General features: G+C 42.1%; 1 protein-coding gene across 11 annotated transcripts in view; it reads left to right on the top strand.

The window, feature by feature from the left end:
- The first annotated feature begins 6,176 nt into the window (after positions 1-6,176).
- Positions 6,177-26,166, top strand: part of MARK3 (microtubule affinity regulating kinase 3) — a 64,060-nt gene continuing 44,070 nt past the window's right edge. For 10 of the 11 annotated variants that reach the window (XM_059819852.1, XM_059819849.1, XM_059819848.1 and 7 more), the window contains exons 1-3: positions 6,177-6,267; positions 19,130-19,321; positions 25,235-25,288. In XM_059819852.1, coding sequence (XP_059675835.1) covers positions 6,217-6,267; positions 19,130-19,321; positions 25,235-25,288 — 297 coding nt within the window. In that variant the 5' untranslated portion in view covers positions 6,177-6,216. The remainder of the gene's footprint in view (positions 6,268-19,129; positions 19,322-25,234; positions 25,289-26,166) is intronic. The other variant, XM_059819850.1, reaches the window with a different exon arrangement.

Below are 26,166 nucleotides of genomic sequence, written 5' to 3'. Positions count from 1 at the left end.
ACCTGTCAACAGGTATCATCAGAGCAGAAGCAAAGGTTTCTATAGGTGAGGGGAAACAATCGCATGGACAGTTTTCCTGGACAAGGATTCCTTGCCTCTGGCAATATTTAAATGAAGATTATCCTTGTTTTTCCTGAAAGATACGATCTAAATCAAACACAAGTTACTTCAGGGAAATCCACACAGAGGGACTCCAGGGCTTGGTTCTGCCAACGCTTTGGAGATCGCATGAGCAAGAACTTGGACCTTCATCTGAGGTACCTTCAGAGACCACTGGGGCCCAGCCTGAGCTTGGACCTGAATGCACACAAAATAGGGTGGACTTACAAGCGGTTTGAGTGTACACTGAGCTGTCTGTGTAGGCACACTTGGAGGTCTCTGGAGAATAAAAGACTCTTTTCAGAGAAGAGCAGGAAAGGGTATAACCAACAGGGATGGCGGATGAGAGACTCCACTGATGACTGAAGTTGCAAATGGTTATTACAGGTGGGAGTTGCAGGTTGGATGCTAGACACTCTGGGGTTGGAGACGGAGAAGGAAGCTCTGTCTAACTCCTTGGCCAGTCTCTCCAAGCAAAACCCAGCTCCTGGGGCTTATTGTGGGCCCTGGGAATTTCAGCCAAGCTGTGTACTTTCCATTAGCCTGTCGACAATTTTAGATGTTCCTTTTTGAACAAGCGTGGGCTATACCATTTTTAGTTAACCTGTGCCCAAAAGCCCTGGAATTTATCTCATTGCTACAAAACAATTACTTCCCACTAACGCTCGGGCACACCAATTATTAATTTGTGCTTGAAAACATTACATATGCTAGAATCATCTATTCTTTTCCCATCATTGTGAATGGAGTCTTTGATTCAGTATCAACCACACAGGAAATGGTGTAGGAGGAAGAGTAACATGCCTGACTCAGATGGCAAAGCATCCGAAAGGATTTATGTTTAAGACGCAGCTCTGTCGGGGTCATGCACTAGTAGGAATGGAAGGGGCTTGTTACAAAACACTTCAAACATACGGAGTCAAATTCAGAGCTAGCATCACTGCCAACTGGCTACTTGTCCTTTGCATTTCCCTTGCAACCCATAAGACATCAGGTTTAAGGAAAACTAAGGAGGTAGTTTCAATTCTCTCACTTTTCTAAACACTGACCTTGTGCCAAGCCATAAGAGCAATGTTCTCACCCATCTCTCCGGAGCAGTGTGATTCTGTCCCAGAGCCTATGAGACGTATAGGCATTTGCGTCAAATGGTGGAGGAAATAGTGCAGTTCAGGCACTTGATAGTGATCCCATCATGAAGGTTCACACCTCATGCACCATGCCATATAGCTCTGCAGGCAAAGCACAGCATGCTTGGCCTTGCAGGTAAGGAATTAAATGCAGTCCAGGAACCGCCACTGTTTGCTCTTGTTTTCTCATAGTCACAGCCCAGTGCCTGAACCTCTCTGATACCTGAGGAACACAGACCAATTGCACCACCACGGCCACCCTGCTGTCCCCAGGGACTTGCTCTTCTCCTGTATGGAAAGGTGAGTTCAGAAGTTAAATGGGCAAGGACCAAAGGAAGAAGTCAACACGCACAAAATCTCATCCCACCTTTCAGATCTCATTCTCTGTTGCACAGGAAGTCGGGGAGGAAGATCTTTTCTCTTTCCATTGTTTTCTCTGCTGTCAAAAAAACATTTCACCATGGCTTTGTAGTGGGTTGCGCTTGGGCTTCATTATAACTGAGCATGGACTATTGATTCAGGTTGCAGACAGTAATCAGTCCTTTTCTATCAATAGCTTTGTCATCACCATTTTCAAAATCACACACTTCTTCCTACTACAAAACACTGCTAAGATTATGTATTCTTTGGAAGTTAAAATTTTAAAAACAAACACAAATAATTTTTTCAAACACAAGTAAAGATTTTAAAGGCAACGCTGATGATGAAACAGCCCTGGAAATCTTCCACTGCATGGGATTATCTTAGAATTTCTACAAGAAAAAAAAACAATAAGGCATCAGAAAAAGAGTGAATAATACTGCTTACAACCCTGTGGATGTAACACATTTTAAAATGTGTTTTGTAAAGGCTTAAAGAAACACCAAAAAGTCACATCAGGGCTAACAATTATCAGTCTAAACTGATATTTTTGCGTAAACTAAAATGATTTAATATTTGGGCAGATTCCCATCTGGTGTATACTGTCATAGCTACAGTGCACAACGAGGCAGCTATAACCATTACATTAGCTGATTCTCTACTTGCCTCTACCAACTGATGTCTTTCAGTCCCTAGCCTTTAAAGTCAGGTGAAGGGAAGAGAAATTCCTCAGCCAGTCCTGCATTTGCAATCCTTCTTCCAGAATTAAGACTCAAAACCCGTGCATTCAAATACATTAAAATCAATCCTTATGTTTTGTCCAGCAATTGTAATCAATTCCATCATTTTTTGGTCTGATCACAAATGCTGTTAAAGTTAGGGTCTACTCTGCCTGTGCAGTGCAGTGTTAAGAGATTCTTAGTATGACTTTTAACGTCCAGAAGAAAAAAATAAAATTCTTCACCACAATGACGTTGTTTTATATCATATTGTTTTCTTTCGTTTTCTGTGTGTGGTGATAGCCAAAAGAGTGGCATAAAAAAGACACCTTAACTAGCAGATCTGCTTCCTCTGTCTCTTTAAGTCATATTCTCCAACTCTACTGGCAAAACCAAGATTTTACAACTGTTAGCACTGTAGCCAGTACAGCTCAAAGCGCAACTTGCAGCCTATTCTGGATAACATACAAACATTGTCATCTAAGTCCCACTTACGAAATCACTATCACTAGCGATAGCACAAGAACCAGAAAGCACGATTTGATTATCAGTCTGCTTTCTGAGCTTTCAGAGCCTTTAGATAAGAAAAAATCACCTTCTGATTTGTGCCTGTGGTTTAAGTAGCACCTGATAATACGCAGAATATTTATAGACAACAAAGGAAAAGGAAACCCATGCAATCAGTTTTTTGACTATGGCCCAATTTCTAAGAAGAAAATGAATACACTTTGAAATTAACTCATCTGCTTAAACGGGAGAAACAGAATATAGCAACAATGAAACATAAAAGAAAGTAGCTGCTATGCAGTTAGTCATTCCCTGTGCAAGTTTTGCTACAGAGAAAAAACAGCACTAATCAATGTTGCCATTTATTGGCAATAAAACAGCAAAATCAGCGGCTGTTATTTTTGTGGTCTCAAGCATTTTCTTCAAAAGTTCTTATTTCAAAATCACTTTGCCAATCAGAAACATGACTCTGAAAGATGGAAATATTCCTTCCCCTACAACTCCCCTTCTCCCTGCATCCCCACCCCAGCCCCTCTTTATTTGGACTGCAAGTATTAAATATGGGCTTTATTGAGGGCGATAGCAGAACTCCTGTTGCATCAACAGGCCTAGGATTTTCATCTAACTATCCACCATTGTATAATTCAGATTTTATCTGAGTGACTACTGCTTCTATGAAACGACAGTGCAAGTACGTGTAACACAATGCTTAATTCATTTCTTAATTTACTTCAATACCTCTTCACGCCTGCGCACAGAACTTCCACAGATCTCAGTTTTGCCAAGGCTCGGGACAGGTAAACCCGTAGGTGCAAAGAGCACTACTGAGCTCAGCGTGCTGCTCACGCTCTGCTAATCGCTCCCCAGCTCCAATGCCTGCAGTTCAGCCTTCTCATGCTGGCTGGAGTGCCCACGAGTGCAGGGTGAGAGCATTAGTCTTGTTAACAACCCAAGTAAACCTCTGTCTGTTTTTTACCCTTTTTCTGACTTTGTCATAAGTAAATTACAGGGTTTTTTACAAACACATTGTAAAGAACATATTCTACTGGCAACCGAAAAGAAAAAGATGAAGCAGCATCCCTGTGGCAAAAGCAGAGTCAGGCGATCTGGATACTTTTCCTGGCTTTGCTTCAGACTTCGTGACTGCCCTTGGCAAACCAGATAGAGGCAACTCCCACTCCCTCCTCTGTGCAAAGGGTCCTGCCTGCTACCCAGAGAGAGCGGCTGTGCTACGAGTATGTACTGTCTGAGCATATACGTACATGGACATATATGCATGCACAGAAATACGATCATGTGCACAAGAGGCAAGTATTCAAATCCAAAATTCCTGTTGTTGACACAGAGCAAGGCGTTAGCTTAAGTTGAGAGCAAGGAAGGAAGATAAGGTGTCATGCAAGTCTGCTGTGTTTCTGCTTCTGCAGGTCAGGTGGAGCATTTTGTAGTCCTGATGATGAAGTAACAGTCAAGCAACCTATTTATTGGGTAGTGTTAAAAGGCTATCTTTCCTCGCTCATGTCTCTAAAAGCAAGGAAAATATTACCTACCTAGGATGGATTTCAAGGCTAAGCTGGTAAATATTTATGAGAGACATAAAGTTTGTCAAATAAACTATGCTTTAGAAAGACAAAATGTTATCGCTAGGCTGCCAGATCTCCAGAGTTGCCAAGTTTCTATAAATCCTACCAGATCTAGCTTTCTTTCTACAGATTCACATTTTCTCCATGAAAAACGGAAATAGATTTGCTTCTAAGCCACCTATATACTGAATATACAGAAGTTACTTCTCTTTCTCATTTGTAATTCATTAATTAGAACCACTCGTGACTATACCGAGATCTTCCTTGTACACTTAAAAATGATTGTGCAGAGTACCTACTGGATATACAAAGCACGATAGCCCAGGCTTCCACCTCCTCCACCAAATGAATCGAGCACGAGGTTGGTGTGAAAACGCAGGGCCGCAGCACTGCATGGGTGCCTGACTGCGCCAGGTGAGATCTGCTAGCAGCAGCCTCAGACCCTCCCCACGCGTGAGCAACGTTCCTTATCACACACCATCGTTTGGGCTGGCAAAGTCCAAGGCAAGGGAGGGCGTGCTGTGGCAGAAGACGACCTGAGGACCAAACCCCGGACACCGCTGTACAGCAGACACGCTCCTGGACTACACCCGCGGGTGTTCCTGCCCCTGGCTGTGAGCGGGCAGCACGGGCCGTCCGCGCATCCCCTCTCCGGCTGAGGACGGGCTCCCCAAGGAGGAGATGCTGCCACTTCCCGCTTCTCCAGCCACCCGCCGCGGCCTCGTCCCCTCCGCCCCGTGGTGTCCCCGACACCTGAACTCCCCGCCCCGGCTCACACCGCTTCTCCTCTCACGCCCGCACGGGGGGCCCCGCAGCTCCCCGAGGGCCTGTTTAGGAGAACCCCCCCATCCAGGCCACACCGCCCTGGGCTGCTCGCGGGGGGCGAAGGGCGGCTGGGCCCCAGGGACGAGCAGCGCTCCTGCTGACCGACCCCCGGAGGACGGGGAGCGGTCGCCACCCGAGGAAGGGCCCTGCCCGGCCCCTCCGCCGCTCCGCTCCGCTCCCCGCCGCCGGGCGCCCGCGGCGCCCCCGCCCCGCCCCGCCGCAGCCCCTAGCAACCAGCCGCCGGCGCCGGCCTCCCCGGCGCGGCCGGGTGGGGGGCGGGCTCTTCCGGTTCATGTCGGAGCTGGGCTCGGCGCGGAGGAAGCCGGGCGGCCATCTTGGCTCGTCCGGGAGCGGCGGAGGGGCGGGGGGCAGGCAGGCGAGCACCCAGCTTCCCCAGCCCGGCCGCGGTCCGCAGGGTGCCGGCCTTCCGGAGCCTGGGGCGGGCGGGTAGAGGCGGCTCGGGATGCGAGCGGCGGCCCAGTGAAGCGGGGCCGCGGCGGGGGAAGGAGAGGGGAGCCCCCTCGGCAGCGGGCCTGCGCTAGCCACCGTGCCCCGGCTGCGGCGGAGAGTGGCCGGCGAGAGGAGCCGGGCTGCGCGGCGCCCCGCTGCCGCCTCCTCCCCGCCCGCCCGCCCTGCGTTTCCACCCTCGGAGCCGCTCCCTCGCCGCCTCCCTTCCCCCGGCTCCATCCCTCCCCGCTTGATGAGGCGCCCCCGTCCCCGCTGCTGACCCCCGCGGACCCCGGCCTGGCTGTAGGATGAGCCCGGAGGACTTGGAGGGGGCGAGGCCGCTCCGCTCCCTGAGGGGGATCTAGCTGGGGCGTGGGGCGCCGCCGGAGGGTGGGGGCACCGACGCGACGCCGCCCCCCGCCAGCCACCTCGTCCTTCATGGTGGCTCCCTGCGACCACCATCTCCGAGCAGACGCGCAGCCCGGCCCGGGGGCCCGTCTGTCTGTGTGCGCGCCGCCGTCGCGGGCAGCGCGGCCGCCCGAGTGAAGTAAAATGTCCACTCGGACTCCATTGCCCACGGTGAACGAGCGCGACACCGAGAACGTGAGTACCGCCGGCCGCGGGGGGACCGGCCCGCGCACCCTCCCCCGGCGCCGCCGGCTCTGGGGACGCCGGCCCGGGGCGCGGCCCGGGGGCACCGGGCCCCAGCCGGGCAGCCGGGGGGGGCATCGCCCTGCGGAGGGCTGTCATTAACCTCTTGCCGCTTGTACTGTTCCCAAATTACCGATTTGTTTTAAATTAATTATTTTCTAACTGCCGCACAGCGCGGTTCGTCTATTTAGTAGCATTTGCGGGCATCCCTCCCGCAAGCCCGCTGTCCCCTCTCTGAGGCTTTATTCGGGTATCTCTCGGTGGCGAGGATCGGGTTTGTTATGGTGGTAGCGGGGAAGAGAAAGGATCCGCGGTGGGGAGGGGGGTCCTGGTGGGTTGCTGTCTTCTCCTAATATGCAAACTTGCTGCTGAAAGCAGGCGAATAAACCTCTGGTAATCAGATGGGAATCATTCAGCTTTGGTAGGGGTGGGCTAGGTGACCTAGATAATGGGCCTCTTCTCTGCTTAATTTGCAGGGTTCTCGATAATAATGACGCTGTTAGACTAGTCACCTGTTCAGATGACATTAAAAGGGTTTCTTTATTGGAATTATCTTCCAGACAAGGGAGCCTATTTCTCCTCCCACCCCGTTTTTTCTTTTATCCTTAACAAAGCCAGGGTTTAGGAACTGACATTTTATTTACAAGATTGAGTCCAACACTGTATTAACAATCGCACAGGTCGTATGCTAAAGGAAGAAAGAAAAAAAAATAGTCGTCCTACCACATGAGCGGATAGCCACAAACGAACGAAGCTCAGTAGGAGACTCCCTTTCTGCGGATAGGAACTGTATTTCTTTTAAGTGAAAACTCACTTGATCCCGGTGTATCTTGTCTAACCATTTTTCTGCATAGGCTCTGACACATCCCCAAATGATAAACAGGAGGGAGTTGTCACTCACTGTAGCCTGAAATGAGTTGATCAGTGAACTTTGTAATCAGCTTTCTGTAAAGGCTATCTGATATTCTTTGGAAGACAGATGCTCAGCTTGACAGAGGAGGCTTTTTTTGCAAGGGCTGCTTATGTTTTGGACTGGCATAAAAAGTGGAAACTTTGGTTAAAGATCAGGAAGAACTGTTGGATTGTTCCAGACCATAAATAGTCCAAGAAAAGTGATGGTAGCCCCATTGTTTAAAACAAGACCAGACAAAGCGTTAGAAAACATGCTGCATCGAACAATTACTGCATTACTAGGGATTTAGATTTTATTGACATAATAGTCACTTCTAACTTTTGTGATCTTTATTTGTTTTAGCACTAGATGCAACCTGCAGGCTAAGGGCTGTATTGAGCAAAAAGCCAGCTAAGCATATTTGGTTGTAAAATCTCAATGAGCTTCCTGCCTTGTGGAAGAAAATAATTAAAATATTATGTGGCCCTTCCTATGCCATGGGGAAAGTTGGAATTGTAGCATACTCTACAAAATACTACACAAAGTTTATTTGGATAATTGTTTTAGTCTATAAGCAAACCTGACTGAGGTTTGCAAGCTCCACGTCTATGCGTGGAGGCCACCCAGTAAATCATTTTAGAAAGTGTTCAGATCAGGTTCTCTAACGTAATTAATTCAAACTCTACTATGGATAACTTAACAGTGGAAATACTTAGTATGTGCTTGAGGAAATACATTATTCACAAGCTGTGTGTCCTAGCACTCAAAGTTAGATTTTTACATGTATTCCACTTAAGGCACCTTGTTCTCACTTCAGAATATTGGTCTAACGCGTCTCCTTAGTAATCTTCGTAAGTTAACGTACATGGATTGTCTTGCTTGCAGATGAATTGCCTTAGCTTTAGATTAAGGCATATCTTTCAACTGCTGTAATCTGGGCTGGTGACCACAGAAATACCTGTAGGTAGTGATACTGACAGGGAGTGATTAATCTGAGTAATCACCAAATCCATTGAACCAGCCCCCCAATACAATACTGTGTCACTCAAGAAGCCTCAAATAGCCATCAGCTATTTAGAAATTCACCAAAATGCATTCTGTTCAGCCTTGCTTAAAACTAAATTTAAATCTGACATTTAGTCTGAATTACCCCTGCAGCTGTGAATGTGTACAGAATTACTCCAGGTCTCTTTTTAATACCAAATGTGACAATTTGGATACTTAAGCTAACTGTCTTCCACCCCAAAGCTGGTGTATTGTGTTGGCAGGTAAATTGAGTCCTTCATGCTCTTTCACATAAAAGAAGTCTAATTAGTTAGTATTCATAGGACTTTTTAAAGCTCAGGTGGGAAGAGGCTCAAGAGGTGCCAAGGTATTCAGACAGCCTTTGGGCCGTGGTTGTGGACCACCTTAATGCCTTCTCTCTGCTTGGAAGGGTACCGCTGCTGACAAAGGCTTGGCTGGTTTTGAATCTGGTTGAAGCGTGCTGATCATAGCTTATCCATGCCTATACTTGCAGTTTTGAAAATGAAGTTAGCCTCCAGAATGACGGTGAGCGTAAATTATCATTGCCTATGCTTGCAGTTAACCACGTTCAGTGGTTGGCAACTCCTGTTGAATAGACAAGGTCTAATTGTCAGTACTTGATTTTTTTTTTTTTAAGGCAGTGTATATCACTACTTATTGAGACACTTCATGCGTGTACTGCTGAAGTGGAAATACTGTCACAGCGACTTTCCCCAAAAGCCACTCACAGCTATCAAGTCTTCAGTGCCTTTGAGATTAAAGAATTTGGCTCAGAGTCACCTGGTTTTGAGAGGAAAGGCATCCCAGATGATCTGTGATCATAGGAACTTCACACTCGGACAGTTGGAAGCTGGCTGTCGGCCTGCAATGAGCTGGCTTCTCACCGCAAAGGTAGAGCAGCTCCTCACTGGCCATGTCTTGTGCAGCAATGGCTGCCAGCTGCTCAGGGGACAGAAGTGAATGAGAGGATCAGATCTTTTCTGTCTTCTTCAGAATTATGTCCTGCATGTGGGAGAAAAAGCAACAGAGGCAGCAGAGACCTCCTTCATCCAAAACTGGGAGACAAGGTAGACACAGAAGAAGGACCTTCAGGTGACAGAAGAACGAGTAAACCTGTTTTACTAGTGATGAGGAGGAAGGGAGAGAAGATGGAGGAGAAAAGAGTGTGGAAACACAATGGGAAAGGAAGATAGATGGTGGAAAACAAAAGATAAGAGGAGGCACAGAGGAATGGGCATATGGCAGGATGAAGACAACCAGTGACAAAGAAATAGGAGCAGAAGGAACAAGGTTGTGGGGAGTAGGACACATATTCATTAAAAAAAATTCCCAAAGAGTGGGAAGATGATAGCGAACTGTAGATAGAAACAAGGAAATACAGGTGGCATGGAGGTTGGTAGATTTTTTTTTTTTTAAGGGCATGAAATAGAAAAGAAAAATCTTAAACTAAACAGTTTAATTTGAACCTCTGTGTTCATTGCACAGCTGTATTTTGGGGGGAAGAAAGGTAACTGTTTCGAATGTGTTCATACTGCAGGCCAATCTGAATTAAAAATTTAAGTAATTTGAGGAAAAGCGAGACTAAAATATACTCTTATCTCCATGACCGTGCCTAATGTGAAAAATTTGCTATTGAAAAATGCCAGTGTAATGGCAACTCTGCTTGTACAAGCCTATAGAAAAGGATTCTGTGCAGCAAAAGTATCTCATTTATTTTTTTTTTTTTATTTAAAAAGGTTTAGTAAAGGCAGGTTTAGGTTCAAAAATTTACTTTTAAGATACTGTGAAGGTTAGTGCAGTATGTCTTGGTTTATTACCAACTAGCTATGAAATGCATTAGCGCATTTGCAGACAATATGCAAGCTCACATTATTCTATATATTATTTATCAGTCTTCTCCTATTACAAGTAGATCTGTAATTGGAATGCTTTCTTCCATAGCATGAAATCCTGTGGGGTTTTTTTTTTTTAAAGAAGAGGCTGTGGAGGGAAGCGTGCCTGTGGCCAAGAGTTCTGGTAGATTTTCTTCTACAGAGACCATCTACATTCTTCCATATTTTTCAACAGTTGTCATCAGTGTTCTGGTTTGAATTAAACTAGACAAAGGTGGCAAAATAACTAGAAATATGTTTTAGGAACTCATCTGGGATGTATTTTTTAATTTCAAATTTTCAGAGAGCAGGAAAGTGCTTTTTGTGCATTTCTTAATGCCTGGGATGCTTGATAGGTCTGGTACTGTATTTGTGCTCAAAAAATACCTGATTAGGTTGTGTGACATTGCGAGTCACCGACTGCTAGTGTTTTCACATTTTGAAGTGACAAGTTTCATTCTTCAGCTCTGCTAAACAGCCTGTGCTGTGTTGTTTAATCATTTGGTTTCACTGTCAGCTCAAACTGATAGGAGGCTGCTGGGGGCATCAGCCTTGGCTGCCTCTTCCCAGCTGCAGTTTGTGCCAGCACTGATTACTGTGGGGCTGTACGACGAGTCTGGTCAGCTCTCTGATCTGACTGAAATGAACCCTTAAGAAAAGTGGTTTATCCCCACTCTGTGTGACTGCAAATACTGACACAGAGGAGAGGATGGGAATGTCCAGTTCAGGTGGGGAAGGCTAGAAATGCTTCTTACTATTTTTGTTTTGGTTTGATTTAAGCCAGTCATAGCATAGCACCTTAGGGCTAAGATAACTTCAGTTGTGCCACAGCTACAGAGATATGTAACTGCAGTGGTGCACCTTTCACAAATTGTGTTGTTCTGCTCCTGGAAATGAACTTTTTTTCCCTTACGTTATTTGAGTAACTCACAAAAACTAAGCTACAGGACCTTACTCTAGAAGTTGTTAAAAAGTCAGACTTAGTTCATGTATTTTATTAGCACCACTGAATGTGACTTAAATTGTGGGCCTTAGAAGTAGCAGTCTGAAAAACAGAACACGACTAGAGAAATTATTGCAAGAAAATAAACGAGGAAATATGGGGCTTAGTACACTAAATTTTGTAGACTTCTTGCTACGCTTTCTTACCCACTCACCTAATATCCTTACCTGCTTGATTCTCCATTTTAATTCTAGTCAAAAGACATGTTTGTGTTGATGTAAGCAGACAGTTCCTGTTGACTACATGTCTCGGGTGACTCAAGTCAAAGGAATTCTAAGAGTGGAGGCATTTGTCTCTCCAGATCACCATTTCATATGATATATAAGTAGCATGTGTCTGTAACTTCCTCTTCTTCTCAGTCAAGTAATGCTGCCTCGTGGATGTCAGCCAGATCAAAAATGGAGGTCACTTTTTTTTTAGGCTCATGGTGTATCAAGGTTGGCTCTGCTTAGTGTGGACGTCATCTGCTACTAAAAGTCTTCAGAACGTATGATGAATAGATGCTTACTGCTCTTAAAACATAAACCTGAAAGGTACTGAGTACACCTGTGATAACATTCCAGTCAGTCTCCTGGATGAAATCCTTGGGTTAAGAAGAATTCTTGGCCGATAAAGCAGCAACTTGTTGAGCTCCATGTGTGTGTATATACATATAAACAAAAATTAACTTTCAAATAAAATCTGTTCCTGCAGGGTTAAAGCCTAAACAAAGTTTTCTATCTGCAAGCTCAATGTGGTCTTTGAAAACCAACTGTGAGGTTTTTTTTGTTTAGCATGTAATTACTGACACGATTCTGGAAACAACTTAGTTGGCAGTATTGTTGATGAAGAATAGAATATGGTTGGCTCTTCAGCTATTATTCCTCAGGCTGATGTCAATAAATATCCATTTTAATCAGCAGTAGAGAAACTTTGGCTGGAAAGATATGATGAATGTCAGATCTTGATAATGTGAAGCAACAAAAGAGCTTTTAAAAAGCTTTTCTAACCGGCATCAGACTTATCTTTTTGATTGTATAAGCAGGATTTCTTCACTGTTGTGTTGTTCAGTGCTAATCATGGAATTACAGATTCACTCTTTCATATGCTGTATAGAGTATGAACCGAATAATGTCAAATGCATCGGCAGAGGCTCTAGTGGTTATACATGGGAAGAACTGCTGAGCCAGACCTTGTATGCCTGCGAAGGGGAGCATTCTTCCTTCACTGAAGGCTGTTAGTGCTTTGCTATAGGTGCTCTCCCACTCTGATCTTCAGGGCAGTGGTGCAATTGTCACTAGCTCTTCCCATCACTGGTCTGTGGACAGAATTGTGAGCGTGCAAGTGTTGCTTTGGGTAGCAATGCTCCTTCTGGCAAGTGAAACTCTCCTGTATGTCAGTCCATACTGTCAGCCTCTATCAGGCTGCCCAGTGTAGGGAGTTGCATTGCTGTGCTCGGTTTGAGCTGTGACTCCCTTGTCCCAACTGTTACTCCTGTTTTTTGCCTTTATTTTGCCCTCCCCGCTGAGATTTGAGAGAATTAGGAATGTGTGTCAAGAGGTATAGCCTGTGTGTGCTAAAAACTGTATTTACTCTTCAGGTTCTCCCTTTAAACTGGTTGTTTGACAAATATGACCTAATTAAACTAGCCACTCGTTTTCATGAAGTGTCATACCAGTTAAATGAATGAGTACTATGGTAGGCTGAGAATTGTGCAGTGAATTCTTCACCTTTTGACAACGGAAGCATCCAAATTACTGTTTTCTCTCCCTTATCAGTTATAATGTATTTCTAGAAGATCTGTTTGTCTCCTTTGCTGAGTTCTGACCCTCTCAGTTATTCCACTCAATCACAGCATCCATAATGGTACGGCTGTAGCACATTTCATTGAATAAATCTGCCCTCATGGATTGGTAACTTTAGTGCCACGTTGGATAGCATTTTCCTTTGTTGGACAGCGTTTAAAATTTCATGAGGTGGAAGCCACAACTGTTCACCCTTAAGATTGATTATGTAGCAAGCTAGTCTAAAAACTGCCTTTTAATTACATGTGCTGGAACCAAAGAATCAGTTATGCAAACATAGGCACGAGTGTACTGGGTCTGATAAAATCCACCTTGCTCCACGACCTGATTTGTGCCCTGGTCAGTGGTAGGAGGGAAGTAAAATAAGGACAAGTACAGGACATCTTCACCTGGTGTCTTCCTATTTTATAATATAGGAAAATAATGTAATATTTTATAATATGTGATGACTTAGGGATTCCCAGAGCAGTAACTGGTATATAGACAATTGTGGTTGAGTGTGTGCTGTGACACCTCTTGGTGGTTGCCAGAAATGTAAGTCTGTGTTTTGACTTTCCAGTAGAATTCCTTCGTCAGCAGTCGCACGATGCCCTGCTGTGCCGTTTCACAGATATATCTGCTCAATAAGACACTACCCCTGTGAATATCCTTAGGGCTAACCTTTTTTCTCTTATGCTGAGTAGTACTCAGCAGTCTGTATATTCTTAAAGATGTTAATGATAAATACATGTTAATGATAAATGTAAATAAAACACAACACATTGCTAGGACAGGCTGTAGTGAAATTTTCACGTTTCATTTAAAATATTTTTGTGTTTTAAAAAACTGATATGTTTCTTGATACGTTTTTCTATAAATAAGAGTGCTGGTGGGGAGTGCACAGCCAGAAATTACCATGTATTTACATGTTGTGTGCCCAAGTTAGGGTAATGAAGCAATTTAGTGTCTCAAATGTTCATCATGTCCTGGAATGTTTAGATTTTTAACATTGTAAGGGATAGGCTTTAAGTACATTTTTTTCTTATTATAATTAAAAATGCTGAATTGAATGAGGCTATGATGATTGTTACTGGTCTGACCGCTTTCCAAGAAGTTCTATAATATCAATTTGAGTATTTCATACAAAGATACCGTAACAGCTAAGGTAATAAACATTTCTAGAGACTTTTGTAAGATTACATTTTATTAGTTTATTTGGCTGATGAGAAGGTAGTTTTCGCTACTGTATAAAATAAATGCTTTAAAAAAATGTTGATACTGTTTGTCCTCCCTGTTTTAGAAAGGAAGCTTCCTCTTTACTATAAATAAACATGGATTTTTACAGGTCTTGGTCATTCTAATTTCTTAATGTTTTTCAGCTCTTCAAATGGAAATCAGAGTCTGTCTCTTCCAGGTTTTTCTCAGCTGTTGGCACCTTCTTAAGCAATATAAGAACTTGGATACTAGTCATCCTCTGTCCTGTGTGTTTCTAATGTTCTGAATGTTATCTCTAACCATACAGATACTGGATAAAGCTAACATCTACCAAATTATTTCAGTTATCGGCACCTTCATACTTCATTTGCTTTTTACTTTCTTTTCTTTTTCTTTCTCTTCATGCTAATCATTATCTGGCTATGAAAGGATGTCGGCTCATCATTGGGGGAAGGCTTTTGCGAAAAGGTGGGTTTTGGATTGTGTTCCAAATATAGTTGGTCTTAGGCTCAGTCCCTCCCTCACAGTAAGGTCTCTCATAAATGGAGATGTTTTACTCCATTTCCTTCTGGGTTGAGTAATACCAGGGTGGGGCTGAGGGGAGGAGGAGAATCATTATTTTTTTTTGACAGAGAGAGGTGGTCTTGTTGGCTTGAAAATGGATAGTTTTTTAGAGAACCTTCCTACTATGTGCAAAAAAAAAAAACCCCTTTAAAGTATTTAAAAGATTTTGAAATGGAACCTGATGCATCCCAAGATATGGAAGAAAGTGTGGTCTTGTTGTGAGTGGATTTTAGGAGACTTTTCTTTTAAGAGATGGTGACTCTGGCTAGCTTGAAGCCACACAAAGTATCGAGTCTCCTTGCTTCAGTTCCCCATCTGCAGTATAAGGGTCTTCCTCTGTGTGAAGGCAGGTATTTTGGCAATCCTTCAGCCATGGTGAGCATCATGAATGAGTGGTAGTTACCCTTACACAGAATGCATGTCCAGGAGATACAGCTCACCTACCACAATGTATGGAAACTTACTACAAATAAACATGTGCTTGTTTTAACTCTCAGGTTTTTAAGACAAACCCCTTTTCTTATTGAAACCTTATAAATGTGGACCTGCGAAAGAAGCCTGAAATTGAACAGAATCTTTGGGAGTCAAAGGGTGAGGGAGGCAGTATCTGTGGAGTTGAGGGTCTGCTTGGGAAAAGACAAATGACCTGCATCTCAGTTGAGAGAGCAGAGGATGCTATTGCTATTTCTCCGGGCTGAGATTGGAGCTGTTAATCTGTGGTGATGGTTTTGTTGCATCAAAGTAGCTGCTGAGGAAGCTACCCTGCGCAGTAGCTGAGTACAGCCAAATGCTATACAAGCCACTGCCTGACTTGAACTTTTCCTGGATCATCTATACTTTTACTTTTTGCCTACACCATTTAGCTTCCCATCTACCTATCATGGCTTCTTAAAAATTATTTGGGTGGGAGAAACACTTTTACTCAGTTTTGAGTTTATGCCTTTTAGTACTCTATGCTACCAAGCCCTCTTATTCCTTCATTTCCATAAGCAAAAGAAAATCCATGTTGAAACTGGGAAGCTGTTTTCTGCAGTTTTTAGAAAGCTTGTGTTCTGTTCAATATAATAATTTTGTATTTGACAGAGGAAGAGTCAACTTGCTGATAGATTTACTTACGTGAAGTGAAATAAAGTCCAAATTAGATAATGCTTGCAAATGGACAGATTTCTACAGAGCGAAACACATCTATGAGCAAGTCAGCTGGAGAGAACTGAACTGCTTAGGAACACAGAGCTTGATATTCAGAAACCACAGCTGAAAAAGGTCATATTCTTGAAAAGAAATAATCTGGGTTAGGGTGGAAAAGCAAACCTCCATACAAGGAGATCGTGTTAAATTTATCACCGCTAGTCCAAATAAGTTCACAGCTGTTAATTCCTCCCTTTAAGTGCAAAGCTAGAAAGCATGAAAAAAATGATAGGACACAAGAAGTCATTCCTCAACAGAGGACAGTGAAGCTCTCAAGATACATTAACTGGGGTGGTTTACTATGTGGAATAAAATCTGTTAGTGTAACAGAATCTTTCTTCTACCTAATATTGTTTCTCTAGAGTAGGGTATGAGTAAGATCAGTTCTGAATAATCCGTGCACAGGTTCTCTGGTTTGGGAATACATGGTACATGATGCCCACGTCTCAACTGCCTCATAAGCTAGCTCAGGTCTAACAAGAGTTTATTAGTTCAGGCACAAGACAGCACAGATACAGATACTCTGTTTTCAGAGTCAGCTGTGTGGTTCAAAAGCAACCTCCTTGTTGAATCTGTCTGCTGGGGAGCCTAAGCTAGTAAGTCCTGCGTGGAGGAAGGCTGGCTATTGCTGAAGGCAGCTTGTGTGCCTGTGCCATATGCCCAGGTGTGAAAGGGCTATAATCTAAATAGTGCTGATATACTTGTTTTTTCGAGGTGGGTTGTCAACTCAGTGTAGTGCAATGTAATTAGTACAGCTGTTATTCCTGGCCTGCTGTACGTGAACCAAAAGTGAGCCTTCCTCTATTGTATCCAAGAAATATCCTTGTGGGCCTTCACAGAACATCCCAGTTCCTGATTGCTGAGGGTAGCAGTGTAGGAGAATGTTAGCATCTAGCATCAGCAGTTGCTGATTTTTTTTCTAGCTGGTCTGAATAACTTGACACTTGAAGGTACCAAAGGAGCTGACAGGGAAGTTCTCTGCATTGTGTGCTGCAAGGTTTGTTAGAAGTCAAAGTCTAGGGAAGTATAGAGGATCGGCATTGCTGTGCCAGTACGTACAGGGGTAAATAACACGGCCTGAACAAACAGCACCAGCCTGGCATTAAGGGCATGCAAAATCGTGAAATTGTTGATACAGGATTTCACTGGCTTTAGTAGTTCCTTCAGCTGGGCGACTGGTCTTGTCCTTCCTCTCCTTGAGAATTATTGATTGATAAACACTTATCCGGTTGTTATAGGCCTTGAGATATTATTGAGAACAATGAATTGTTACCAAGCATTGAAATTTTACTGGATCTCATCATGGGTGTGCTTCTTGTTCCTGTGCCATTTTTTAGTGGTTTGGAAGAAACGTTTACTACTGCTCCTGAAAACTAGGACAAAGATTGCTAGAATATTAAGTAGGGCAGGATGGGCCAATCATCAGGAGCACGTAATAACCTGCATGTAAGGAAACTGCATTTCACTTCAGCCAAATGTGAGATCATGCATGTAAGGAACCAGGAATGAGAGTCACTATGTGTGGTAAGGGAGTGGGAAGCAATAATTCTTAAAAAGAGTTAGGGTCAATGTTAGGTGGTCAGATACAGATGGTCTTCTGCCAAGAAGGGCTGGTTCTGTCTGTGTAAAATCAGTGAAGTGTTGAACAGAAGATGCAGTCTCTGTGTTTAGTCCTACTGTACTTGCTGTTGGTATGGTATGTCCAGTTCTAGCATGAACCCCACAAAAAGATGTTGGGAAAATAGAAAAGGGTTCTGAAAAGACCTGCAAGAAATGTTTTCTTGTCTTTAATAATTCTTACAGCAACCTGTTTAGGGAGCTCAATATATATATATTAAAAACTTATTGAAGTGAAGGGGTAATGTGATCATAGTAATTAAGTACCTATACGGGAAGTACAAATCTAGTGACAATGCAGTAGTCAGGCAGTAAGAAGAAGCTAAAGCCGGGTTGATACTAAAACATTATACGCACCACAGTGTGTGGGATTGTGTTTTTTTTAAAATAGTAACTATTGAAACAGTTTTCCAAGAGTTGCCATAGACTTTTATCAGTAGTATTCCTTGAAGGAAATGAATGTGTTTTTAAAAATAATTTGATCACAGCTGTTGCATTCAAATTAACAAACCAAGGAACTTAAGATACCAGAGTATATGGCCACAAGGTTAATCAGGTTATTAAATAGAGTGTGAAACTTGCCAAGTGTCATGCAAGCATGGATTTGTTCATTTGTGCCTGATCCATGGTTGTTAGCTCTTGAGTTATGATCTCACATCCTTATGCTACAGTGATTTTCAGACTGAGTGTTGCTGTATGCCAGATTTTTGGTTGTCCCTGCTGTTTTTCAGCAAGAGTGGTAGTAGTAGATGAGCAATATCTGGAATTTCTGGGATGACTGTGAATTTAGCATGTAATCTTCTGTGTAGCCAGATGTTTGCTCCACGTTTGCTGACTACTGAGTGTTTCTAACTAATTAGTGAAGTTGGTGTATAGACCTCATCTGTGAGTTGAGAACTAAGGAACATGAGGGGACCTGCTCTTTCATAAACAGGCTCTCTATCAGGAAATAAATACTTTACTGTTACCTTAACCATGTGATCCAATGAATAAAGTCTATTATAGGTAGATATATATCCATTCATTTTTACAATTAATAGCTGTTCAGAGAAACTGAAACAGATTGCAGACAGTATGCCAGATCTCTGTACCTGGGCTCAGCCTATTAATAGCTGAGATTTCTATACATTAGATAAGGCGACTTCCCTTGTTTCTTCCCTTGTTCTCCAGGCTGTCCTTGGTATTTTCAGTCATGAGGTTTTGTAGGAACAGGAGTCCAGTACAAGTGAAAAAAACCCTTATATTATTTCATCAGCAGTATTAAGCTGTCCAATAAGGATGAATATTTTACTGTGTGTGCTTTGTTCATGTTTCCTTTCTCAAGGCTTCCCTGCTGTAGTTAGGCATAGTAATGCAATAATATCAAACACGTCCATGTTCCCATAACTGGTTCAGCAGTCCATTTAAGTGTCTTAAAAATGCTGAACTATTGCTGCAGTTCAGGTAACTTTCCACTTGGTCTTTACCAGGTGATGAAATGGATATTGTCTTATGAACTGGGAGCCTTTTTATTGTCCCTATCGGAGCAAAGTTCAGTGTGAATCTGAAGTTCGAGTTCGATCCTTTGAAGTTTTCCTCAAAGGAATTGCTAATGTTTTTGAATGTTGTATGCTTTTCATCATTGATGTGTTTTGTCTTAATTTCTCAGCCTTATCTGTGTATGTTTTTATTGCAGCATACGTCCCATGGAGACGGACGGCAGGAAGTTTCCTCTCGAACTGGGCGCTCTGGAGCTCGCTGCAGGAACTCTATAGCTTCCTGCGCAGATGAGCAGCCACATATTGGAAATTACAGACTCCTTAAAACGATTGGAAAGGGGAATTTTGCAAAAGTAAAACTGGCAAGGCACATCCTAACTGGCAGAGAGGTAAAGTGATACGGGTGTAAACAGTAGTGAATTGCAGTAGGTGTGAAGGTTCTCACAGAGTAGCATCATCTAAGTCTGTGAACATTTAGCGCATTTTACTAGAGATATTGCCACCGATGTAGGAAAAATAAAAGAAATGGAAAACTATTTTTTAGTAATGATTACGAACCAGTTTCTCTTGAAAATGGTCTCTTAAATTTGTATTTTTGACAAGTCCCTGTCCAACTGAATTGTGTTTAAGTTTGCCACTAGAATTCTCTGCTAAATCCTCCATTCCCAAAAAAGGGCTCAATATATAGCAATTAAATAAGTTTGCTGGAAAGGCTGCCTCGTGGTGTCTCTATACTGCACAGTGCAGGGATGTATTGGAGGGGAAGTCAGGAATGAGAACTAATGTATTTTCTTGATTATGGTCTGAGTAGCCCAAATGCAGTATTTTCTTGCCAAAGCAATGTATGTCCCAGGAGTTCTGCTAGTGTCTGCAGTGCTGGGCAGCCTTGGGAAGACGCTCCAGTTTGTTCAGAGCCGGTTTGTGTGTCTGTTGCTCAGTGTTGTGCACTGTAGACAAGCTTTCTCTTGTATCTCTGCATAGTGTCTAACTCACTCCATAATTAGTTTCTGCATGCCATTGCAATGTAATTAATAACTTGCACTTAATGATGGTTCTGATTTGGTGAGGTATAGTCCTGTTTGCTTGTTACAAGAAGGTGTTTCTCGGTGCTGTTTTATTAATAGCAACTCTATGTATTGAAAGAGGGAGAAACACCTTGTTGACCTTTTCTTGCCAAACCTGTCTAATGAAGTAAATGTTTGCTGATGCCGGCAAGGACTTTTAAAGGAAATTATGTGGCTGACTGCAGCGCTTTAAGGGAATTTCTTTTTTGTGAGCTAATATGGAGTTCAGTAGCACTAGGAGGAACAGAGGGGACACCATTTTGCATGAGTTGTTGGGAGGGATTTTTTTTTTAAGCTGACAGTTATGGTGATCAGCAGTTGTCTTCTAGTGTTAAAGTTACTGCTTGTTTGTAGACAAAGTTTTTGGTTAATTGCTTTCCAACTTAAGTTCCCTCCTCCTTTTACTGATACTTAACACAGGAAATGCAAGTACTTGGTTAGTATTTCTTTGCTGCTGTTATAGGTATAGGAGTTGGAGACAGGTATTATGTGTCACACATTGTTTTGCAAAAACTGAAGTACATTGTCTTTTACCTGCACATAACGGTGTGTTGACCTCTGGTTCATTATTTTTGTTTGAAATTTCAATAAATAAAGTGACAGTGTAAAATCTTTGGCCAAATTTGGAAAGATTTAAGTACTAAGTTTCTTTAACTGTCATGGAATAGATGTCATTCAATTAATTCAGAGCACAAATACTTTCCAGGACATGGCCATTGGTCCTGGTTACCTAGAATGAGTGGCATTCCTTTGAAGGGAACGATTAAGCTAGTTTTATAGGAATATCTTGAAGGTATTTTAAACTTTTTTTTTCTTTGTAAGAGAGGCGAGTAAAAGTTTCTCTTCTTGTGAACTGTACAGCATTGATAATAATTACATGTTTTAGATGTGTATGACCAGAATTGTTCACAATATTCTGAATAACAGTTTCCCCGGTGTCATTAATTTACCCTTGCCCTTACAGAAGTATTTATCTGATCAATCTTTAGATTGTGCTAACTTTTTTCATGGCTGTCACATTGATGTTTTTTGGTTGTGATCAGCAACAGCACCTTGTACTTTGTTGAATCTCGCTTTCTTTGCTAACTCATCTCCAAGGTTGTTTATATCAGTTTTCCATTGTATTTGATGGTGCCTCTTAACTCCTTCAACAGACTTAATCATTATGGTTTGACTTCCTGTGCCAAGGCCACTGATACAGATATTAAACAAGATTGGTCCTAGGTCTTGTCCTTGAAAAACTCTTACTCATTTGTTTCCAACCTGATAGCTCTTTAGTCATTTTTTTTAAATTAAAAAAGCTCTGTGCACATTTCAGCTTATCTAGTTCAATAATTTCCATGCATCCTCCTAGATGAGGCTTTACAGTAGTCTAGATAGTCATATCTTGTGTGTTTCCATAGGGTACAACTAACTGTAGGAAAATATGTGCATTTAACCCTTCTGTCTGTTTCCCTATTTTTCCCTGCAAGTTTCGAGCTCAAGAATTTTGTAGTAAATGGCTCTACTAGAAAAAGAAGTTAAGTCTGCTAATTTCTAAACCTGTGCTGCCATTTTGTTCTTGATAGATCTTAGAAATCTGTGCTACAAGAATGCGTTTTTCTTTTTTTTTTCTTTAAACCTGCCACTCTTAAGAATTCTGGGATAATGTTCTCAGCCAGCCAGACGGCACTCATCTTCCTGAATTTGTGATTTCCTGCTTTACCCACTCATTCCTGCTGGCTGTCCTGTCTTTGTTTCTATTCTTTTTTCCATCTTATGTACCAAAACCTAAAATAAAATGCTTAGTTTTGGGAGTCACGCTTAAATGTATCCTTGCTGTATTTGAACCCTACTTATCTTCTTGTTATCTATGTGACTGTTCTTAATGTCCTTTAAGTGTCTAGTTCAGTTTCATTTCATGGCAATTCCTTCTTTCTGTCTCTGCGCTGATTAATTTCTAAATCATGCAGCAGATCAGCATTTTTCTGTCACTTCTTGGGAGGAGGGTATGTTTGTTCAAGCATTCTTCTTGGGTAGTTGCTCACCTCCTTACATTTGGAGTTCTTCTCTGTGAATTTTCCTGTTGCTTGAGATACAGCTTTCATGTTTCCAACTGGAGTTAAGTTCCAGGACTCTCTTTCACTTCCATCTTTAGTGTGTCTGCAGGATGTATGATGAGAGCCCAGCCTCAAATTACCGAAAGGGAGAAATGTTTAGCCCTTCAGGGGGTGATCAGAACATCAGCCTAGCTTGAGGGAGTTGATTTGTCCTGCAGAGGAGGAGTGCGTGGCCTTCTGCTCACTGCAGAGGTATAGAGGGGGAGTGTTTGCTTCACTGCACTAGAGCTGGTGTTATGAAACACACTCCCTCAAGATCCTCTGTCTATGAGAGTATTACTTGTAGTCTGTCTGCCCTTTTGAAACGAAGAATCTTCATTGTAAATCTGCTTTTTTTAATTCTTTGACTTTAAGCCATGTATTTTCTGTTGTAACTTATCAAAGGTTATTTCCTCTGAAAAAATTTCCATACTTGCCAAAATTAATCTAAAAGATAAAACTACCTTTTGCTGTTACTGAGGTGGTTGGAATCACAGCCAAAAATATATGGATCCTTCTGTTTGTTAAAGGCATGTGTTCAGTTAATAGCCAGGAAGCTGAAGTTTACTAGTGAGACAGGATTCTTTCAGGATCCAAGTCTGACTCCAAGGAATCTATTGTCATCTTCTTTCTGTTCTTCCCTTGGAAAAACTGAAATTTAAGAGGGAGAAAACATTCTGAATTGTAGCAGTTTGGCCAATTTGCTCAGTGTCTCAACTATTGCTTTAACCCCCTCATTCAAGTCATGTAGGAGGAATGTTTTAAGTCATGTTATTGTGAATGGTGAAAGCAAAGTTAATTTTAATTCTACTAACGATCTCACACAGAATATCATGGCTGATGCAGCGGTGTAACAGCGTAGGTGGACTTGCATTCCTCCAACATTGGCCATAACGCACAACACTTGAAACCATTCCAGATTCACTTTGTGTAAAGGAGCGAAGCTTCTGCTTTGGAAGGCAATTTGATGCTTTATTAACTATGCTTAGTAAAACGAAGGATTTTCTTTCCCAGGCTTGTCAGAACTATTCTTGAGGGCAGGCTCTCTTTGCCTGTGATTTGGAGACCTTATCTAGGCATCTGAAATTGCCCCCTGTTCTGATGACAGGTTCAGGCTCTCAAAGTCAGTGTTAAAACATTGTACTCTCAGTGTTCATGTGGATAGGAATCCTCTAAATTCATCCTGCCTTTAAGGCTATAATTAGTGCACTGAATACGCCTGTGAGTCTGCGTTTCAGAAAACTGAGGTGTGTACTTTCCCTGTATCTCCAGGGCTGAATTTGTTTGCCAGTGTCAGAGACCTCTCTGATCACCTGGCACCAATGCACAGTGAGAGAGGTGAGCTGCGTTTTGCAGAAACCCAATACTTCAAGACTTCATGGGTTGAAACAAGTTTACGTCTTTCAAAGGTTGACCAAAATGGTACAGCTCAGAACACAAATGCAACTTTTTCTGAGTGGAATGCCCTTACCAAGCAAACAGCTGTCTTCTGTGGCATGGGTAGTCTTGGGACACCACATGACTTTCAAATAACATTATCTGCTGTTGACAAAGGCAGTGGTCACTACATCCAGCAGGGATTTATAAGAGATTGCAGGAAGTGAGTAACTTTGTTACCTTCGTGACAATAGTTCAGCAGGCTTAAAGGTAGAGATAAAAATCTTTCTTGGTTTTGTACACAGCTGCTAATACAAAAATACCTATTGCTTAATGTGTTTACCTATTTGTATTTTTGAAGTGATTTCTCAAGGTTCTGCAATGTAATTTTGCACTGGGAAATAGTGATCTGTAATTTCAGTGGCATACCTTAGAAGAAAATACTCCCCAAAGCAGAAGTATTCCTAGATGGCTTCTTGGTGACATCACATCATATCTTGCATCTAGAAGGGCTCAAAATAAATCTTGAATCTCAGTTTCAGAAAACACCATATCCATCATATAATTCTGTGATGCACCCAAGCGTTGAACATTGTTCCCCTCTTACTCTCTCCATCATGATGATCCATCCATGTGTTTTTGCACATGAATGCAGGAATATAAATTTGCTTTGATGTAAGATATTCTTTATTCCATATGTTGCCAACCCCAGGTTAATGAGATGACAAAGACAGCACAAAGCAGTGCAGGCTAATGGGAGCTGTGGCATGGGAAGGAGCAGCATCTACTGTTTGAGCCAAAAATTCAAGGGGAATTGAGAGCCCTTGCTTTGCACTAGTGAGGTATTATAATCAGCTGAGTTGCAGCATCTTGTCTCTTTGAGAGGCACCATCTCCTTCTGTAGAGTTTCTTCTGGTATGTTTAGTCTCTAATTTAGAAAGGAAAAATACCAATTGGCATGTAATTGTAGAAAGAGGCTTGTTTCCTGTTCTAACTCATCCAAATTGCATTGCACTGAAGCTTGTCTCTGTTGCCTATTCATTGCCTCAAATCTTCAAGTTCTGACTAGTTACCACGGTAGTGAATTTCTCTTTTGATTATTTTGTGAAATTTTTATTTTGTTCTTTAATATTTCTGTGCAGTATTTGCTGAAAAGATGAGAACCAGTAAAGGAATGAACTTGCCCAAATTGTTGTATTATAGCCAATGGCTTTTTGTTGATGCACAAGTGGTGACACTTTTCATATCCATCGGGGAGCAAATTGATACAAATACTCAGTGACTTTCCAAAGGTGAACTTAGTTCTTGCAAAATCTGTGTGGAATTACTTTCAATTTGCTCTGAAATCTCTGTTTTTGGAAGCATCTTCACAAACTATCAATGCCCAGTCAGTACTGTGTAATCTGTTGTGTAATTATACTGTGTAAATACTATCTGTAGGCACACTGCTCTTTGTCAGGGCATAGTCTGGTGTTGGAGCTTCCACTGGAATAAGTGTGATGGTCTTAATGTCAAGCAAAAGACTAAGTAAGCTTCTTAATATGCTTAAAATACTAGGGTTTTTCCCACTCTTCTGTTTAGTTTGTTGCAGTAGAAGTAAATTACGCTTTAGCTGTTAATTCCAAATGGTTTTAGTTTAAATACAAGTACATAATTTGCTGAAGAAACTTGAGTGGGTTTTGTGTAATTTTCATGTTTTCCATTTCTGTTACTGGATTTGACCATCTTGTGATAACGCTGCATTGTTCATGTGGAAAATACTGATTATGAACTCTTCCTTTAGGTTGCCATAAAAATAATTGACAAAACACAGCTGAACCCAACTAGTCTACAAAAGGTAGGTTTTTTACATTTAATGTTTCAACTGTATTGTAAATTTTTTCGTTTCACCACCTCCTTCCACTAACCCTGAATGCCTGTGCTGGAGAATCTGAAGCATTGCATACCTTGCACACATCTGACTACTGTATTTAATAACTAGTTTTGTAACAGATATTTTTGACAGCGCTGCAGTTCAAGATGAACTCGTACAGAGCTGTAAACTGAGAAAACAGTGGTGTTAGTCACTTCCTTGGTCTCGCAACCATAGCTAACTCTGTAGAGAGGACGTTCGTGGTTTGGTGTCATGCCCCAATGTCTCCTTCATGTTGGTCACTTTGTTAAACTTGCAAATACAAAGCTTATGTTCTGTCCTCTTAAACTGGCCTTGAAAATACTGTCTGTGGACTGAAGGCCAAGCAGTATCTATGCCTTTCACGTAGTTTGCAGCAGGAAAGGTGATGCAGTTTTATGGAACAAGTTGGAGCATGGCTATTCTGATTTCTTCCCTCTAGCCTCAAATGTTTAATGTGCTGTTACAGTTGTATCGCCGTATCTATTTTAGTAAGTAGTGATAAATCCTACTCTTTCATCAAGCAAGCCAGTCTGCTTTGGAGTGCCTGCAGGAAGTACATTTAAATGTCACTTTTACCTCGGACTTTTCTAAGGCTGTCCTTTTAAGCGCTGTAGTCAAAGGCTTTTTATTTACTTTTGAGTACTTTGATAAAAAAGCTCCTTGCAATATTTCTGTTTGAATGAGAGAATACCCAGAACTTACGTGCAGACAAAATGAAATAGCATAACCAGAGTAAACTGGAGAATATATGCATTTGGATTTTATGCAAATACTAAAAAGATTGTGTGACAAGATGTTTTTATCAAAATTAATGGTGCAAA

This window comes from Gavia stellata, chromosome 7 (assembly GCF_030936135.1).
Source record: "Gavia stellata isolate bGavSte3 chromosome 7, bGavSte3.hap2, whole genome shotgun sequence".
In the NCBI taxonomy this organism is placed as follows: domain Eukaryota; kingdom Metazoa; phylum Chordata; class Aves; order Gaviiformes; family Gaviidae; genus Gavia; species Gavia stellata.
This window is presented reverse-complemented; position numbering and strand designations above follow the sequence as displayed.